Source organism: Lipotes vexillifer, unplaced genomic scaffold (assembly GCF_000442215.2).
Source record: "Lipotes vexillifer unplaced genomic scaffold, Lipotes_vexillifer_v1.1 scaffold621, whole genome shotgun sequence".
NCBI classification, from domain to species: domain Eukaryota; kingdom Metazoa; phylum Chordata; class Mammalia; order Artiodactyla; family Lipotidae; genus Lipotes; species Lipotes vexillifer.
Genome location: NW_006792411.1, coordinates 365,954 through 387,515, shown reverse-complemented (window position 1 = coordinate 387,515; position 21,562 = coordinate 365,954). Strand labels below are relative to the sequence as shown.

General features: G+C 36.6%; 1 protein-coding gene across 1 annotated transcript in view; it reads right to left on the bottom strand.

The window, feature by feature from the left end:
- Positions 1 to 21,562, bottom strand: part of RANBP17 (RAN binding protein 17) — a 317,091-nt gene that overhangs the window by 95,999 nt on the left and 199,530 nt on the right. The window contains exon 15 of the mRNA XM_007465527.1: positions 853 to 926. Coding sequence (XP_007465589.1) covers positions 853 to 926 — 74 coding nt within the window. The remainder of the gene's footprint in view (positions 1 to 852; positions 927 to 21,562) is intronic.

Below are 21,562 nucleotides of genomic sequence, written 5' to 3'. Positions count from 1 at the left end.
ATTCTTTTCATAGCATATTCAAAATTATATAGAAGCAATGAACACTGCTCTCCAAATGGTGTATTATTCTATAAATTTAGTTTTGTAAATTAAAAAGTTGCCTAAATGTTTCAAAGAAACATTAAGCTTGTATCCAAAATAAACATAGTAGGGAGTGACAACAGGAGTTACAAAGGAAGTCAAATAGAGACTCACAGTTACTGCCAAGAAGTGAACCATCAAACTTGTGGTTCCAAAACTCACTTCCTATGATCATGATTGTTTATCTAGCTTTGTTCTCTGCAAGTAAGGCAGTGCTACCTATCTGTTACACAGATGAAGAAAGATGTCAAGTGGAGGCATAGAAGTTTAGGCTAAGTGTACAAAGTTATGTCTATGACCAGAAACTAGTTAATTTTGCTAATACTGTAAGGATAATTTAAGGACAGTTTCCATGAATATGTCTCTGAGAGCCATAGGTTTCTACTGGAATCAATGAATGCCCTGTCTGAAGGCAACCAAATCTCTCTCAATGATTCCAATTTGCAATAATCTCTTGAGTTGGTCTTTAAAATTGAGTATTTTCTTTTTAATTAAAAAAGGCGGTCCAATTCTGTAAACTTTTCAAAACCATGTTTTGATACTGCATACTGCAGTAGTACGGATACCTTGACAAGTAACATATTTTGGATGGTGAATTTTAAATACGGGAAATTAAGTTTCAGATAAGAACAATGCTACCGTTCTAAGAATTAAAGCATAATTTTAAAAGTCTCTTATTAAAAATTAATATTTCTGGAGAGATTTAAGCACAGTAAAAAGGTCAAAGCAACACAACAACAGAAAAACCAAAGAACCAAAGCAGGAACTCACATTTTCGTCATGAATGTTTCTAGAACGTGGTTGTCATCTGTTATTCCTAAGACTTCTGACATACGGGCATATACCTGCATGAAAACATTTAACTGTTAAAAACTTTATCATTAACATATATTTTCAAAAGACTATTCAAATTGAACAAATGTAAAGATTTAATGCTTTGTGGCATCCACACTGATGTAGGGAACGAGTGGGGAGAACAAATTAAGAATTTAAAAAAAATTTTATAATTTAAAAATTTACCCTCTTCTTTCTCTTCCAGGAAGCACCTCCCTTATCTTGAAATATATACATACCCACATAAACCCACATTCACATACTCATTTTATTCCCAGCATACCACATAACTTTTTTTTTTTTCTCAAAGTGGTAATAAATCACCCCTTTTTCAAAGGCAGGTATATGTACGTAAAGGGCTGGAAAGTGGAGGGCCTCAATAAAAGATTCCAACATTTAAAAAATTTCCATCTCTTCCAGATTTTAGCAAGCCATCAAATAATTCAGGATTATGTTAGGCAGCTATAAAAATAAGGATTTCAAAAATAAGAGGAAGTTAAAGAATTTACAGAAATTCTCCTCAAGTATCTCAATAAGCTCCCCCAAATATACAGATAGGTCTTACTTTCCATGCTGAAACTGAAATCCCAGGCTCAGGGATTCTCTGCTGAATACATCAGGGTCTGGGAATCCACTAAGCTTCCCATTAGGGAGTGATGGTTGCAGAGTTTGGGGTGTAACATTTCAGTTCCAACCTAAGCCGCATTGAGCTTATAAACACATACCCCACTACAAGTGGGAAAATGCCACTGGCAGCCAATTGAATATTCCCTCTAATAGCCTGGCAAAGCTGAGAGGTGGGTTGACACCTTCATACTCCCTGATGCTCTGGTATGATTCCAGGTTATCTCTGCCAGACACCAGCTGTATGGGATTTCTCTTCTCTGATTTGATTCCTTGTGATTGTGTTCTCTTACTCTCTCCTGATCTGCCTATTTCCTATGGTATGGCAACTTAGCTTTCACTCCCTCTGCCTTTTGTTTTTCATATGTAAACACTACCTTGATATAATGTCATAGGTTGTGAAGGTGAGATAAAAATCACAGGACACCACAAATCATCCAGAGTTACATGGTGATACAGGGGAGGAAAAGCTGTTCATTGCAGGGATCTCATGTTTGGATTTTAAACAGTATTCAAATAGAAGCTTGTGTTCCAGGTTTTTGACTTAAGTCCTACGACCAGGAGCTCCTCAGGCCAGTAGAGTGAATCAGAGGGAGAAAGAGAGGGAAAGGAAGGGGTAGGTGAAAGAAGGGGCAGAAGGGTAGAGGGGAGAAGCTGGGGGAGAGAGAAAGAAAGGAAGATTGAGATTCAAATTCCTGTTGCTTCTCCTGCTAACTTCTGAGCCCTAATTGAAAAGCATTTCAATTCCAGTATCTGTGACTCGGCTCATGAGTGTAGGCCTTCATCTCTTGTAAGATCAAAGCTATCACTGTTTTTGTAAGATGTCTGCTGAGAAGAGGGAGCTAGGGAGAAAGAACCTAGGGAAGTTAGTTACTACCAAATCCTCAATCATCAGAAACCTTTAAGCCCATAGAAGGCTCAAAGGAAGAATGGTTGTAAAAAGGGAAGTTTCCCTTATCTCAACATGATCCAAAAGCTCTCTCATGAATGGGAGTAAGTCGGGCCCCTTTGAAAATCTGATACTGATATGACTATGGCACACAAGGCCCTTCACAACTTGGCCCCAACCTACCTCCTCATCATCATTTCCCTCAACCTGAAGCCACAATGAAATACTGAGGCTTCTCATGCAATTACAGATCTCTATGAGTTCATGTGCTGTTCATTTTTCCTGAATCAGCCTTCTTCCTCCTCTTCCCCTGATTCTCATTCAAAAGTCATCTCTGAAGCCTTCCTTCCACTTCCAGGTAGGGTTAAGTTGCGCTCTCCTTTATGTTCCTATAGCGTCTGGTCCATTCCTCTAGCATGGTGCTTTTCCCGTTGTAATTGTTTGGGTGTCCATCTCCCCTACTACACTGTATTTTTGTAAAATAAAATGTTACACTTTCAAGACTTTTCAAATGCTATTTTTTATGGCAAAGATCAAATTAATCTAATTTTGATTTTGCCCATGCCACACTGAATAATAGAAATGTAACAAAAATGTGATTTTAAACATTAAGACATTTAAACATATTAAAAATATTTTTTAAATTGATAGTCCCTGCAAGGAAGTTTTCTGTTGTGTCTCTGGCATTCAAGAAAGAAGGAATCTAAGCAGGCAGGTCTGTTGTACTCTGCTGTCAAAACAGCTTCTCAAAGCAACAGATTTGACCCAGTAAGATACTGGAAAAAACAGTCAACATTGACACATGGCAGTGCTTTAATCCACAATTATCCTTGTAACTTGCACCATTCCTTTTATCATCCATTAGCTTTGATTCCCATTATCCCATCTAGAACTGTGTCAACGCTTTTGTCCCTAGGGATTTCTCTCCACTACTAGGATCTGACAGCCAAGCTTGAGTACTAAACAGGATCATTACCTCTTAAATCCACTTATCTGATCTACTGAATGGTAAATTGAAAAGCTCATTAAGAGCAACAATCTGATTTGTTTTCACGTGTGACAGGGTCATTTAAAATCAATGTATGATTACTGCATTTCTTTTAAAAGACCATCTCACATTTTCCAAGGCACCTTATCATTCAGAGAGCATGCAGATAATATGAAAATGTCTTCAAACAGTTGAAATGTAGTTACACCATAGATACACATAATTTGGGGGTGAGGACTAATCTGTCCAGTGAGGAAACATCTATAAGATTATTTATCATAAAGCACAAGTCAATGAAAGTTTTCTACAGAAAAAATTCTTACACAATATTTAGGGGTTTTCAACATTTTCTAAAAATTCTATCACTTCACCAAAAATAATTTTTATGACAGCAAGAAGAAACTACATCACAATCCATACTCATTTTAGGGCAAGATATAGGAGATGGCGTAGGAATGCAAGAAAAGGAAAAAAGCTCACTTTCAGTTCATAGATTCCTAATCTTTTATTTCATAATCAATTAAGATAATTTGATCACAGTGAAAAATAAGCAAAAATCTAAGAATTAAGAGACTAATAAGCCCATTTGTGTTATCCTTCTCTGAAGGATACAATGAAGTTGAATAAATCGTTATGCTTTTGGTTATGTGTTTCACATAACCTAGTTTTTGCCTGTCAGCCTGTGCCTTCCTCCCTTTCTTCTTCTGTTTCTTTTCTTTTTTTTTTTTAATATGCCTGTCCTCCTGTTAGACTACAAACTCCCTGAGGGCGGAGATGATGCTCTGTCTTTTATCTCCCATGCCTAATACTCAATAAATGTTTGTTAAACGAATAACAAGAATGTAATGTTAAAATGTGTATTTTGGCTGATTCCATTTCATTCATAATTTTGTAACAAAAGGAAAACAACCAATAAGACGTGTGTTTTTTTACGAAGAATTTTTTTCCTGTAAAAATAATATATTCCAAATTCTACTCACTCAGGTGACCACTGGTAAAGTTTTATTATTGAAAAAGATACAGTGCTTTAAAATTATTATTATTTTTTAATTGAAGTACAGTTGACTTACAATGTTGTGTTAGTTTCAGGTATACAGCACAGTGATTCAGTTACACATATCTATCTATCTATCTATCTATCTATCTATCTATATTCTTTTTCAGATTCTTTTCCATTATAGGTTATTATAAGATATTGAATATAGTTCCCTGTGCTGTACAGTAGGTCCTTGTTGTTTATCTATTTTATATATAAAAATATGTAGTTTCAATGCTTAAATATTTCTGGAAGAAGCTCTCCCTGTAGATTCAGTAAGAGGAGCTCTCTCTCCTCCTTTGGATACTCAGAGCATCCATTGTTGCTGGCCTATTAGTGGCACTTCTCATGTAATAGAATATTATCTTGTAGTACTAATTTTCTATGTTTAAATGTGTTTCCTCCATTACTTCAAGCACGTGCTGCCTGAGGGCAGGGAAATGTCTATTTCTCTTTACATCTCCAGAAGTACTCAGAACGCTATCTCGATAAACTTAGCAACATACAAAAAGCACAGGTTTTGGTCCCAAAGATAACTGGATTTGAACTCTGCCACTAACTAGGTGTTACTTAAAGTCTCTGAATCTTGGTTTCCTATCTGAAAAACAGGAATAATAATAAAACCTACTTTATGGGCTTTTGGGAAGATTAAATGTTGATACCTAACACAGAACCTGACACTTAGCAGCTACTCAACAAATGCTGCTTCCCTTCCTACCCCCTTTCATGGACCCTTTCTAATAGTAGGTGCTAGTATTGTCAGCTACTACCTTTCCAAGAGAAAGCTCATTACATAAAAAATAACAGAAGGGTAAGAAAGGGCTTACCTTGAAGACTTTCACAGACAAAAGGTTAAAACAAACAAAACCCTAAATTTGTATTAACTGTGAAATCTTGCTAATCATGGTCAGAAATGGCATTTTTTAAAGGAATAAAGCTTCAAAATTTCATGATACAAAACCAAATTCTTTCTACTTCTAAATAGTTATTGTCTTAGAAGGTAGAAAAATTACCCATTTTAGCCAGTCATCCATCTCTCTGGCTCTTGAAATACAGGAAGTCATTAGAAATGTAAGAAATTATCATCAGTACAGACGTAAGAAGGCATGCTCCTAAAAATCTGTCTTAATATGTTTTCTTATCTCTAGTCATTCTACTGTGAAGCTTCTTTGAAACTTCAGAAAAGAGTACTTGGATATGTATATAACACTTCAATGACCTGCTTATGTTCTTTAACTTCTAAACTAATCAAGTGACAAATAATGTCTGAGCATATGCAGGTAGTTGAAATGATCTTATATCTGGTTTTTAAAAAAGAAGCCAGACGAGATAAGAAAACCAGACAAGGGAATACACATACAAACAGCAATAAGGTTTTGAGCTGTAAATTTAATTTAATAAAGAATAAAAGCATGTGCTGTGATAATTTTTTAAATTGCTTTCTTTTTCCAATCCTAATCCTTGGTCTTGGGTACCTGCAGTGTTGTCTCTAACATTCTGGTTATAACTTTGAAGAAACTAATTATGTCAATCCTTAAATTTGAAGTAGATTACAGAACTGGGAAACCCAGAATATTAGTTCCTAAAGGTTGTATGGATATATAATGACAGTCACAGAAATTCAATAACAGCCCTCTATGAAATGTACTCAAAAGCACCGCATGAAACAAATTAAAAAGAACAATGAATCTCTCATTGTGTGCAAATAAGAAAATAAGAGAAAACACTGGTTCTATAGGTTTTCATAAGAGTTGTTACAATGAATTAAGATTTTGGATAATGAATCTTCAGAAAATTACAATAAGTTAATACCCTTAGGCCTTCTATAAATGTTTAGGATGTTATAGCTTCTCAAAGAGCTTTTATAAGCAGGCTCAGTGCAGAAAATTAGCAGTGCTGTGGAAATCAACAACAAAGTATTTTGCCATCAGATGATATACTTTCCTGAACCAATTTAGTGTAAAAAAATTCACATCCAATAATACAAAATTGATACCATAAAAATTTTAAAAACTCAACAATTATGAATTTTAAAGTATTCTTTTAGTCTATTGAAATGGCTTAAAAATCTAGATTTTTATTTTTATTTTTTTTGAATTTTATTTATTTTTTTATACAGCAGGTTCTCATTAGTTATCCATTTAATACATATTATTGTATACATGTCAATCCCAATCTCCCAATTCATCCCATCACCACCATGACCCGCCCCCCACCACTTTCCCCCCTTGGTGTCAAGATTTTTAACTGAATGTAATTTAGTAAAACAAGACCTGTCACTGGAAAGCATTCAATATAATAAAAGCATTAATGTTCCTTAGGAAAAGAATTTTGGAACGGAGTGTGAACTCACTTATTATGAGTAAGAAACCAATTTCCATATTTTTGTCTTAGGCTTCAAGTGCCCTTGAAGCCAGTGCAGTGCTCTCTACATGAGATCCATTAAAGAGAAAGGGAGGGGAGGGAGGAAAAGGAAAGGTGTAAGAGGAAACTAACAGAGCATTTAATGACTTGGATCTAAACAGTTTGGAACTAAAGATATTGAGCTCTCTCATTAACGTCTGAAGCAGAATAAAAAAAAATAAAATGATCGTCACGATTAACTTGTGACCACATCAAGAGAATTAATAGTACAGACATCATTGCTGCATATTAAATACATAAACATAGTGATAATGAACAGATCCACATTAATCTTGGCTGACTAATTTTTCCGTATCATTTAAAATAACATCACAAAATACAGGACCAAAATTAGGTAAAAAAATCTTTTGCTAAAATTTAATTTTAAGACCATAATTTACTTTGGAAACCAAGCGGTAAAAGGTTAAGAATCTGCCTGCCTCATTCAGTGGAATACAGAATGACATCTGATAAAGAAAAGCTGGCTATGGAGATATAAAATAAATATGAATGTTAAGTATTTATTTCAATTAGAATATCTGAACCTACCATCTGTGGTGGCCATCTTGCTAAGGGGACATGTACCTAACAAATCTCTTAAGAGGCGTTCCCAATCTGCTTGAATAAGCTATTGTATAAGAAAACTTGGAGCGACCACTTTGGCCTCACATTTCCTTCGCTCCACATCCTGTGGCACAAAGCACGAACTCAGCAGGCTGGGGTACAGGGCTGCCTGCTGCCTTGTGATAATCCCCTCTCCCAGTAGGGGCCTCCACTGATGCATGGCTAAGAACATGCTTCCTCTTTTGCTTGCACCCCAGTGGGGTTTCCATTCCTCACTTGGGCCCAAATCCAGACTGCTAAGGAAGGGCTCCAGATGCCGCCAGAGATATTTTTGGATTAGTTTCTAAACAATCATTTATTAGAAAGAGGAGTACAGGTACAGTGTGAAAACCGGCAATACTGGTAATTTTGGAGAGATTCTTTCCCTCCTGCCCCGACCAGATCTAAGGTCTAACTACCACCTGTTCAACAGAAGCTGGCTGTTTGCCCCATTTTCCTTCAGGGAGCCACTGACTAAGGATCTCCACCAGCATGAACCTAATGTCTCCCGACAGGCCTTCACTAGCCAAGAGGGACCTGGGTCGAGAGCACCAGTTATTGGTCACAGGATACACAGTCCATAGAAAGACTCCTGTGGTGCAACCAGCTGAAAGCCAACTAGAGAAGATGGGGAGTGTACATTTGTCCTGACACAGCTTTGTTCCCGCTGGCTGCCAATTCACTCAATATCTGGGGCCAAGCTTCTGTTAAACTAGTCTTCTGGGGCTAAAGCCATGGTAAAGTCTTGGGTAAATATATTATCTTTCCAAGCTCATACAATAAGAAGCGAACCATGGCTATGGCAGAGGACTACTGGAAGAAGGTGTGATTAATTTTGGTAGAAGGTTTTGAGATCATGGTTTGAAGGGGCATTTCAGGCATTTGATTCATAATTCTTTGCAAGAGCAAATTTATAAGATGACATGATTACATTTTGGAGCAAAGAATTGATGCTGGATGAAGTTTGTGAGAGAGTGATGGTAGAGGTGGGGAACTGGGAAGTAAAAGATTTTGTTTAATCCTTTACACCTCTCAAAGGTGTCTGCCAGAAACGTATTCTGGCACAAGAGATACATGTGCTCTAGATACTGTTCAATAACAGATGCTATTCATTGTAGCCAAATACAACTTTCTCCTTTCAGGTATGAATAACTGGTTAGAATTGGCCACTTCAGAAACGTTATAATCAAGAAACCTAGGCTGCTTTCATACTATGCAATCACACTGAACAGAGGCTTCGCCGTTAATACTATTGAACATTAGCCGACTATCAAACATTTCGTTATAAAACATGCACACTGTAGGATTCCACAGTGCATAAAAAAGGGAATCAAGACAAATGCACCCCTACACTTATCACTGTGCACGTGCCTATTTTAATAATAAGAATCTGGGGCTGTGGTGAGACAAGCATAAAGACTGGTGATCCACCACAATAACCAGCAGCTCAACTCACCTGAACTATTTTCCAAGCCTTCTTTGGAACTCTGGACACATCACTCCTCAGGCGTACAACCTAAAAAGCACAGAGTTTAGGGACCTGCCACCTGGTGTCGGGGATAAGGGAAGAGCAGAAGTCCTTCCCAACTTCCGATACAGGGAGAATGTGGCTCAGGATCTTTGTGGTTGTTCACTTAAAATATTCATGGGACTTTGATTTTATTCTGGAGGCTAGGATCAGAGGCAGAGTGAAGTGCTGTTCAAAGCCTGGATGTGGTTATATGGATTACAATGGGTTTGCTTCCATGAAATAATTCAAGAAACCAATTACTAAAGGATAGCCCTGAAAAAGAACAAATTATAAATAACACCTAACAGAACTATTTTTAAGAATCTCTTAATACTGCTGTTTCCCATGAGGCACTCTCATTATGCAAGTGTGGCAACTGGGGCTAATGATAAAAGTAGGCCAAGTCAACTTCTGAAGGGTAAAAGTATATGTTCAATAAATGAAACTCATTTCTGTAGTCACTCAGAAAGTTAAGCAAATCACATTGAGTCTTCCACCACTTAATCTAACTCTTGCACACACACTCTGCCTCCACCCTGCCTCTCTGAAACACCTCCCATTTCCTACATCCAAAACAACTGATGTACCTTCCTCCTATGAGCCACTCAACTCTCTATCCCTTTAGGAAGGACAACCTGACAAAAAGAGTAAAGGAATAATGGCCCATGGAATGAAAAAAGGGCTGCCAATGACATTGTGCATATTTTTACTATTCTGTCAAATCTGCTATCTTCATTATATTCTCAAACTTTACTCAAAAACGTTGATCCTATAGTCCTTTGTAGCTTTTACTTTCTGTCTCTCACACTAGCCTAGTTAGTGAAAACTTTAACTTACCCTAAATGCAAAGGATCAGAGTTCACCTTCTGATGGCCTACTGACGTCTTTCAAACACTAGTATCTTCAAACACTAATAAACACTTCAAACCTTCTCTGAGGAGGCAATATACGCAGCAATAGGCTAAGTACCGCTTCCATCCTAGTCTTCCTACTGAATACTTTTATGTTGAAAATTAGCTACAACATATGCAAAAGTCTAACTGGTGAACAAAGACAACATGCAGTTGCCCTGGAAGCATAGTCTCCTTTCAATAAGAGACAGAAATGAGCAAGTTGAGTATATATTTTAGAAAACTTCAACTAGGAGGAAACACAGAATGCATGTCTAGTGCAATGCACACGGGATACTGAGTGAGACCACTACTTGCTAGCCTAGCAGTGCTTGGCAGATAACAGACATTTAATAAATATTTTATTTAATAAATTAACTCTATAATTCTAGTAAAATTAGTTAGCCTCTAAGAGTCTCAGTTTCTTCATCTGTAAAATGGAAAGAATAATACCACAAAATAGAAGGCAGTCTAGTGAAGTGGCTAAAGATACATTCTGAAGCCCAAGACTAGTTGGATTCCACCACTTACTAAGTGATTTTGAGCAAATTGCTTACCCTCTATATCTTAGTTTTCTCAAATATAAAATAAGGATGATAGTTGACCCTAATTTACAGAATCTTTGAGAGGATTAAACCAATTAACATATGTAAAGCTCTTACAACAGTCCTGGTACATGGTAAAATTTCCATAAAGTACTGGCTATTATTATGGGGTTGGCAAAAAAGTCTGTTCAGTTTTTTTCTGTAAGATGGCTCTAGTAGCACTTAGTTGTCTTTATCTTCATTCGAAACAAGTTTGTTAGATTGTATGTGGCAGCTGTCATATGAGCGTGCATTTAAACAAAAACATCAAAATTGGTGAATTTTTGTGTAGCCACTTTAATATTGAAGATGGAAGAAAAAAAGCAACATTTTCAGCATATTATGCTTTATTATTTCGAGAAAGGTAAAAACACAACTGGAATGCAAAAAAAAGATTTGTGCAGTGTATGCAGAAGGTGCTGTGACTGTTCGAACGTGTCAAAAGTGGCTTGCGAAGTTTTGCGCTGGAGATTTCTTGCTGGACAATGTTCCATGGTTGGGTAGGCCAGTTGAAGTTGACAGCGATCAAATCAAGGCATTAACTGAGAACAATCAGCACATGGGAGATAGGTGACATACTCAAAGTATCCAAATCAAGTGCTGAAAATCATTTGCACCAGCCTGGTTATGTTCATCGCTTTGATGTTTGGGTTCTACATAAGTTAAGCAAAAAAAACCTGCTTGACCATATTTCCTCATGTGATTCTCTACTTAAACGTAATGAAAATGTTCCGTTTTTTAAAACAAATTGTGATGGCAATGAAAAGTGGATACTGTACAATAATGTGGAACGGAAGAGATCGTGGGGCAAGCGAAATGAACGACCACCAACCACACCAAAGGCTGGTCTTCATCCAAAGAAGGTGATGTGTATATGGTGGTGGGATTGGAAGGGAGTCCTCTATTAATGAGCTCCTTCTGGAAAACCAAACGGTTAATTCCAACAAGTACTGCTCCCAGTTAGACCACTTGAAAGCAGCACTCATCGAAAAGCGTCCGGAATTAGTGAACAGAAAACGCATAATCTTCCATCAGGATAACATAAGACCGCATGTTTCTTTGATGACCAGGCAAAAACTGTTACAGCTTGGCTGGGAAGTTCTGATGCATCCGCCATATTCACCAGACATTGCACCTTCAGATTTCCATTTATTTAGGTCTTTACAAAATTCTCTTAATGTAAAACATTTCCATTGCCTGGAAGACTGTAAAAGGCACCCGGAACAGTTCTTTGCTCAAAAAGATCAAAGGTTTTGGTAAGATGGAATTATGAAGTTGCCTGAAAAACGGCAGAAGGTAGTGGAACAAAACAATGAATAGGTTGTTCAATAAAGTTCTTGGTGAAAATGAAAAATGTGTCTTTTATTTTTACTTAAAAACCAAAGGAGCCTTTTGGTCAACCCAATATTATTGTCATCAAATGCTGTATTATATACAGCACTACCAGCACAGTGTCAGGAACACTTGGAAAGTTTTTAGCACACAGTATGCACCAAATAAACATTAGCTATTAGCCATTAGAATACGTGGTCACTAAATGGCCACTATTATTATTAAGTAAGATAGTCAAACATTAGTCTGGCATTAAGATTATGAGGCATGCACCAAGATGACGGTCCCTTTTATTTGTGCTTTATCTGGACTAGATGGTGGAAAGTAAATATTTCTTCTAAACTGGCATGTGAGTAACTTTAATAGTGGTTAAAGAAGAGTGATTAGAGGGAAGACAGCCCCAGTGGAAGACAGACTAACTCCTAATCTTCTGTCTTCTACCTATAACTTCTATTTTACAGAGGCGGAACAGTAAATGTGATGGGAAAGAAGACAGGAGGAAAACAGAATGCTGTGTGGTAGCAGGTGATGTTTTAGCCCAAGGGCTCTGCACAACCTAAGTTCCTGATTTCAAAGCCCTCATCTTCCTTTTTAGAGTCATCACAAGTTCCTGTTTCCTGTCTGCAGGATAAGTTCTCATCTCTGGGTTAAGTAGATGATTTACATCCCTGTGTCCAATAAATTATCAAAGTCTTCCCAACTCAGGTAAAGGAGTCCATCCGATTCTCTGAGTTTTCTTTGCTAAATTAAATGCACACAGACAAGGGGTTCCAGAACATCATCATTAGAGTTTCAAGTTATCAGAAAAGTTTTTGTGTGATAGGCCCAGTACGAACAGAAAGGGGCTGCCTTTCATATATGAATATAATATTTATCTCTGACACTAGACCATGGGTTGAGTTGCTTCTCCTACAGTAGGGTGGATTTTAGCAGATATCCAGGATCTAGCTCGATTCTCTTGTGACTGATGTATAGCCAGAACTAGAGGTCCAATCTGTTGCTGTAGTGATGAGATTTTTCCTCGGGAAGTAAAATAGCAAATACGGGGATGAAGCTTGTGATGATGGTCTTATCAATCATTATACTTAAAACTGATCATGTCTGGACTCATGTCTAAATACCTACATAGGTAATGTGATACACTGGAAAGCACACTTGGGTTTAGGGTATGATGATTTGGTTGAAAACCCAGGACACTAAACAAGTTTTTAACCTTCCTGAAATCTTTTTTCATATTCTGCAAAATGAAGATACTCCTACCTACTAAAGAGAATACTGCTGAGAAGACTAAATGAGAAAATGTAATAAATAAGGCCACAAAGTGGAGTGAAGCACAAAGTAGAAACCCAATACAGGTTAGATTAAGGTTGGAAAGAAACATGACCTCAAATGCTATTTCCTAGGCATTTCTCAGTCTGCATTACCTGAAAATACAGAATTTGTCACTTACAGCATGGATAATGTTTTAATACCCAGTGCCCTGAACTTTAGGAACTTCAGGAATGTTAAGGTTGGAGAGTATTGTGTAAGTAAGGCAGATGCATCTGCTCGGGAGAGTGGTATTACAGCCCATGACTCAGAAATGCAAATAACCAGAAAAAAAGGACAGTTGAGAACTGGGACCAACAAGCATGAAAGCATTTCTAATGAGTCACTAAAGCAGGCTAAGAGGCAATATGGAAGGAAGTGGTCATGTACACTTGGAGATAGGAAAGGACAATAAGTGGCTGAAGGCTTAAAAAAAAGGGTTAAAACAAAAGTTGAAAACTGCAATTTCTCAGTAAATGTAAAGGCACCAGTGCACTAAGGTATTTCGCACATTTCAGCACTGTCTATCCTTTTACAATTTTCCTCCTCAAAAGGTGTGGGAGGTTGTCCGTGGAAATGCATTTCCAATTTTGTAATGGGAGTCAATCAGAAAATGTAATCCACATTGGAGAAAGTCGTCTCAAAGCCAACTTTGCTTAAACACATCTATTCAGTAAAGCAAGGGATACTGGTGCTGGGGAGACACACAGGCTCAAGGGGAAAAAAATCCCAATAGGTAGCCAAATGTGCTTCTATTATTTCAAGATTCCTTCAACAGAAACATTATGGGAAGATAAAAATTAGGAAAACACTGAACTGAACTAATTCAAAGTGTTAAAAAAATATTTTGCATTTATGTTTTATAACCAAGTGCTTTTCCCACATTTGTCCCAAGGCAGCAGATGAAGCGCTATATTCACCACTGCTAATACTAGCAATTGGAACACGCTCTTTGGCAAGGCAGAAATAAGATAATTGTTCAACATAGGCCGGCTTTTCAGAAATACTGGAAGCATTGCCTGTAATTATAGACATCTGTCACTGCTAGCCACTCAGTACTAACCCTGACATCAATATACAACCACAGCACTAAACTGCCTGCAGGCATAGCAATGCAGACCAGATACGCTAGGCAGGCAATCATCTGCTTCATCCAAACTATCTGTCAAGGGTTCCCAACCACAAATAGCTCTTACATTTTGTATCCTTAGGATAATATGCTGATTTATTTTAGATTCTCTAATATTTACAGCCTAGGCCATCTACTAAAATAAAGAAACAAAACTTATGGCTAATGGAGGCAGTTACTGTTCACAGTCATCATAAAAGGTCATAGCTCAACCCTCAAATGTTAAAAATTGATGGCAGCTTTAACCATGTGCTATCATACAGATGTTTCCTTTTGTAGAGGCAATTATTTTCAATAGCAATTCAAAATGGTAACTACAATCTTTCATCAGCAAGTATGTTGCCACATTGATCTAACAGAAATGCTCATATTTTAAAAGCTTTCTTTAGAAGTAAAGGTAAGTTTCAGTGATGAGTACTGAAGAATCCAGATTGTCAGTTTGGGTTTAGCCGTACATATAATACTGTATCTGGCAACACTTTTTTTTTTTTTACGTACACAGATGATGTAATGTCTAAAAACTAGGAAATGATATTGAAGGATAAAATACTTGGTTAATGAATGAGTCAACTGACATATAATCTTGCTGGGTGTAAAGCTTATTGAAATATACATGTACATCTACGTTCATATTTTTAAAAGCCCAAAGACACACTGTAGCTTTAAATGTCACTCTCTTGTTTTTCTTTTTAAGCAGCCAGGGAAGCACGCTGACAATTATTAGACATTTAGACTAATTAGGAATAAACACTCACAATTATCACAATGTGTTACTGAAAACCCAGATATTTCTTGGTTTGATCACAACGGCCTATGCTGAAGAAAAACTATTAATTACTGACAGACAGTGAGCTTACAAGTGAGCTGCATCTTAAAAACCTCTTTTAAAATACAATTGCTAAATGCCTTACAGTGCTGTAATGTGAGACAGGTTCAAATCTTATTACTTCACTGAAATTAAAACCTAAGTTTTAATACTGTTCAAGTCGAACAATGATTCCACACTTTATTGCTTTTGAAATCCCTTGATGATCATAGGAAAAAATGCCCCCGAGAAAAAAGACTGTTTTCGATAAACAGAAAATACAGTTTGCACTCTTAGCCTCTTTGTCATCACAAAAAAAGGATTTAATGCCAATTCTTCAAAAAAAGACTTTTTTCCCCCACAAAATGTGCACCTTGTGTGCCATTTGTAAAATCAGTTCACTTTTTTTTATTTATTACTGCAGCGCAGCAAGGCAATAAAGAAGCTAGCAATAGCTAATAAATTACATGCCTTTTAAAACAATTCTCTTGCTACAAAAACATGTAACTACAAAGGTTTACATTTACATGGTACATCACATGAAATGTCTGTATTTGTGTTCTATTAACCATTTTGGAAAATTGTGGACTTTTACCGAATAAGTGATTGAAAAAACATAGTGATTCACAAATGTCGACGTGATATAAAATAAAAGCCTTTCTAGTAAACTACTCTTTTGCTGTTTGTACTTCTAAAAATCCTCCAAAATTTATTTTAAAATATGTTTTGATAAACTATTTTATGCATCAGAAAGGTATTCAAAGATGCTCTAGTCAAGGTTAATTTAAACTTTACTCAGTGAATACAGAGACCTACGAAAATACCCTTTTCCTGCCTAATTTATGTTCCTAGTATCATTCAGTCTTAAAAATCATAGCTCCTAGGAGTTACTTGAGGACAAGTTATAAAAGGCAAGATCACTGGATGTAAGGCAAAAATGCCCTCAATCTGTTCCTTAATATATTTTCTTAAAAAAAGATACAGAAACTTGGTTATTTTTTAAAGAAATACATCAAACAAACATGTCTTGCTAAGTAATAATCTTTCTTTTAAGAGAATATTATCTTCACGTATCCAAAAGAACTGCCGAAAAACCTTACTTTATGAAAGTAAGCTGTTTGTTTTTCTGGTTGGTTTATGTACAAATGAATTTTGAACTGTCTGTACTCTAATTTCAGGGTTAAACTGTTAAATGAATCAGGGTATTTGCTTAATGCTCTCACCCTCTAATCACATGATGAGCATGTATTTATGAGGTAGTGTATTGTCTTTTATTATTAATTTCCTCCATTTCCTGTAATAGCTATTATAGCTGTGGCTTTTTTTTGTTTTATACCTACAAAATTTCAACTTTGTTCAATTATGTATGATGAACACTGCTTCAATTTTCAAAGCACAAACAACTTTGATCCATTTCATATTTACTTCAAGATGACGGTCCACCATACAAATGAATAAAAATTCTATATTCTCTAGCATTCCATTTCGCCATTCAGATCTACTTTTTCTCCCTTTCTTTTGAAATCAGCTTGATTATGATGATCAACAATTAGGAATTCGTGGAAGATATGTTTTTTGAAAAGTTCAATAAAATAATTTTATTTCATTTTCACAGACTTTTTAGAGGGGAATCATTACCACCATAAATAACTAATGTTCTATAAACCACATATCTTTACATGTAGAGAACCCAGGTATATTTCCTTATCTTCTGTTTCTTTTTAATAGTATTACTCATGTTTATTGAAATCATGACCTTTCCCCACGCTGTAGCTGATTTAAAATGATAAAATTCTTAATTAGCAACCAAGAAAAATAGCTGACAAAATATGAACTTTCTCTATGGCCCTCTTCTCTCCCTCCTATATCTCACTGACAAAATTTTATTTTAAATCTTTAGTTACTTGAATTATCCCTTTTGGCTGGGAAAGAGCTCATTCAATGTACTGTCTCCCTTAGATCACTAAGATTGTGCATTCAAAGCAGGTAGGGCAGGTATCATGAACTCCATTTTTTTTTAGATGGGGTTTAGAAGACGGCTCAAGAAGGCTACACAGTGAAATGGCTTGTTCTCCAACTTCCTACTCAACAGTTTTCACTAACTGACAACACTGCTTCCTAGCTACTAGGAAGAAATATGTATTCATGGATATTTGTCATAGAAAATCCAAATTAAACTTTCTACTGGGTGCTATTTTATTCAGTGCATGGAAAACAACCTTGCCTTATATCTGGCACCTATTTGACAGAATAGGAGTGGTGGGTGGTTCTTGGTGCCAATGGAGAGGGGTAGAGGAATTCATTTGTTTTACTAATTACCATCTGACCAGGGATGGAACATTTACACTCTCACCAATTTGTTAAACAGTCTGAAGTGTACTGATACTTAGATTTCTTGGTCTTGTTTTGCAATCTTGAATAGGAAAGTGGAAAACATAAAGCTGGACTCTTCTGGTCCGGGAATCCTTCCTGGACTTTCCCAAGATTACACCAGGTGTTCTCCTATACGTTCCCACTGTTGTTCTGCATATCAAATATGGGCCTTATCATATCAAACAATGATGCCTGTCAGCTCTGTGTTCTCCACCTGTCTATGATGGCAGGACTATCTCTCTTTATAATAACAGTCAATATTATGGCCCATTGTTTAGCACATAGTAGGCAATTACATGTATTTGTAATGTCTACGTGTTTTTTCCAACACCACCAAGCAGTTCTCAGGGGACGCTACTTGGATGTCTCACATCCAATTAAGGGCTGTCACACAAGACTGCTCCTAATTTTCAAACACCAATTGAAAGTCCAAAAAAACAGAAAGTAAGAAAGTCCAGGTTGTCACCTGTGCTCCTGACCAAGTAGCTACAGATCGAAGGTTACAGGGACTTCTTCCTTGGGTTTGATTAATTTGCTAGAGTGGCTCACAGAACTCAAAGAATCACTTTGTTTACTAGATTACTGGTATATTATGAAAGGATATACAATACGTATCTTATACCTAGGATATTGCCTCTGTCCTCAAGAATCTCAAACTTTGTTAAGAAAACAAGGACATAGAGCAGAACACTTAAGGAGCAAGACTGGGAATCAGTCAGTCATTTAGTGAATTTAGAGTTAGATCTATAGGTCAAATCTCGTGCATGCCCCCTTCCTACCACTGTGTTCTTAGTCAAGTTACTTTATGGCAGAACTGGGGTTAAGAACACCTTTATCATAAGATTATTTTGAGGCCTACAGGATACAATGTATGTAAAAGCTTAATATTATAGTGCATCATGGCATATAATAAACAATAAACGAGTGCTAGCATGGCCATTATCATTATTATTTAACTAAGTTTTAATGAATATGACCCAGGTATTAAGAACTATAAGAGTGCCTATTGGAATAGAATACTGAAGGATGGAGATTGCTGTGGGGTAAGCGGGGGCAATGGGGAGAAGAAAAAAGAGAACAATGTAATCCAAGATAACGATGGTGAGAGTCAGCTTGATAGAGGGGATCTGTAAAAACTAAAATTGGCTAGTAGGTGGAGCTATAATCTGGAGGACCTTAGAAGCTGAGGACTGTTGGCTAGATGAAGGCAACAGAGAGGTCTCTGAAGTGGGAAGGGACCTATGATAAAAGTGGTGTTTAAGATTTGTCTGACTACAGTGTGTGTGATGGACCACAGCCAGAGAGGTCAAGCTTTTATTTTCCTTGAACCCTTTGTTGTCTCTGACATCATGTGTTTCCTCTTCTTGATATTTTTACCTTCATGGACACAGTATTCTTGGGCTTCTCACTTTTCAATTCTTTATTTTCCACATCTTTGAGCTGAGAGTGCCCTCCATCCTTATATACCCAGTTCCCTGGGGGAGGTTCATCGGCTCACAAGGTTTCAATTAAATATGTACCCCCCAAAACTCTAAATCCGTAGTTCCAAAAGTAAGTACTGAATGTGGAAAAGAAATTCCTCTCTACCTCATCTGTATTACTAAAGAAAAGTAGTTAGGGTTGGGAATTGAAAAGAAAGGCCAAGGTGGCAAAACTGTGACAATTTTGGCTCTATTTCCTTGAACAAGAGGAAAGTCTGAGGTAGGCCAGGAAGGAGATTACTGCCTCTGTTAATTATATAAGAACACAGCATATCAGCTAAAGGCTCATTTGGTTCTTTACTGTCTCTGATTATGACTCCAGTGACTTAGCCTCCAGCGATGACCATTAACCTCAGAAGGTTAGAGATGGAGCCCAGAAATCGCTATTTTTCCTTAAGTAGTTGAGAATCTTTCATTCATGGACTTATCGACCTATTTGTATTTTCATTTTGTGGCACTCTCTGGAAAAATAAGTCCCAGAAAATTTCATTATCCACCAAAGAAAGCAGAATTTCTTCTTATTTACCCTGACCTCTTGAATTTAAATATTTACAAAATTTTCAAGTTCTACCAATATTGATTAAAAAAGCCAAAAACCTGATCTTTTCACTTAAGTGTTTAACTTTCTAGGCTGAAGAGGCCTAATACTTTCATACTGTTGATTTCTACAGTGGATATGTGAGCTGTGCTCTACAAAACGCAAAATATAAATAGAGGTTATGTCTATTGACTGTGCTTTTAAATCATTTGAATTATTGCATCTCTGGGGTCTGTTTTGTACAGACCACATTTTTGGGTAGTGATAAAGGTCAAAAAACATGTAACAACATCGCCATTCAATTCTGATTGCCATCTTAAAAGGCTACTAGAGGGCTTAATGTTGACAGGCAGAAAGCTCAAGGAAAAAACAAATTAGCTGTTGTAAGCTTTTAGAAACAGGCTACACGTGTTCCTTTTCTTTCTTTTTAAGTAAAAGCATTTTTAAAAAACCTTAAAAGCAGCAGAAGCAGAGGACCAAGTGCCAACAGTACTTCTCAATGACTAAGAGAAGAAAATAAAATGTCTAGACTATCAAAGGCTACAAAGAGTTTCTGAACTTCACAAACCAAATGGAGCGTACTCACCTGCAGCTACATAAATTGTACCATCCCTGATTCCTTATGCTGAGGCCCTCGATCACATATTGTATCATCTCTGACATGGCAACATTTTTGAAGAGCAGTGTAGAAGAGCTAGAGAGACTAGAGCTCAAATCCCCAGAGTCTCAAGTGTGACCCTAAGCAACCTTTTCAACTTCTTTAAGAATCAATTTCCTCATTCACAAAATGAAGGTAATAATACTTACCTTGTAAGGCTGTAGAGAGAGAGGATTAGCAATAATTTGGACAAAATGCCTAGCACAGTATCTGGTGCACAATAGGTACTCTATAAATACTATTTCTAGTGAGGACATCAGTTGCATATTAGAAAACAGTTAAGGTTATAAAGAATTAGGAATTTTCATTAAACTGTACAATGTTTTTCTTTTTTTTTTTAATGAGAAGGGGTAAGTCAACAATCATTTACATTCAATCGCTACGTATCTTGTTGTTAATGTATCATATGACGGTCAACTATCTGTTTAAGCAATTCAAATACTGATGTCTGAGAGTCAGTAATTGGGAAGGGAGAAAAACATTTTAATTATACAACACATAACACACTGTACCTAAATTAAAAAGCAACTATGTCTTGAGAATTAAATAGGAATATCCTAAAACACAAGTTTTTAAAAGAGTGGTATGGATTCCTAACTTACTGTGAAAAACTCCCAGTCACTTTTGAAGCTTTTTAAAAACTCCAAAATGGCTGACAGTAAGTAAAGAGAATATAAAAGCAGATGGTTCGGATAGTCTGAATACAACAAAGCAGGTGCTTAGCAAAACAGAAGCATTTGCCAGTCTGCCAGCGCTGCTGGCTCCTGCTTCCACATCCTGCTTGCGTCCTCCCCACATCTGCTCACTGGTGCCCATGTGATACATTCAATTGGCTCAGAGGATGAAGAGCAACAACCTGCAAATCCAGAGACTACTGAGATCTGTTGTTTAAAAATGCAATTTCTTTTTCTTTGCAGGTTCCTCTCACTATTTTAAACTCAGAGAAGTGGAAAAATTATCTTTCTTCAAGATAAAGACACATTCCTTAGATTTAAGAAAATTCTTTTAACAACAGCACAATAAAAGGATATTAAAACTTGGCTTATGGAACACATTAATACAGATGTATGTAATCTAACCCAAATCTTAAACCATGTTTGCAGACTATACTCTCTACTGCCCAAGTACAGTAAAAGAAGAAACTTAAATTAGCTTCTAAATAAGTTAATTAATAATAAATTAGCTTCTAGAACAGAAGGAAAGCAATCACAGTGTCTCTTTATCACACGCAGAACCAAACTACACATTATTTTTCACAAAATATCATTTTGTTTTGCCTTGAACAAACTAAGCTAGGAACTTCAAAGGAGAATATAACTTAGAAGAAGGCTAAAAACACAGTAAGTTAAAAAAAATAAAATGAACAGTCATATGGTGAGAGGAGCCAGACAGGAGATAGAGTTCAGATTCCCTTAACGGTGTGATGTGGGGTTTTGAAAAAAACAAAACAAAACAAAAACCAAAACTATGTAATTACTTGGCACTTCAATGGACAC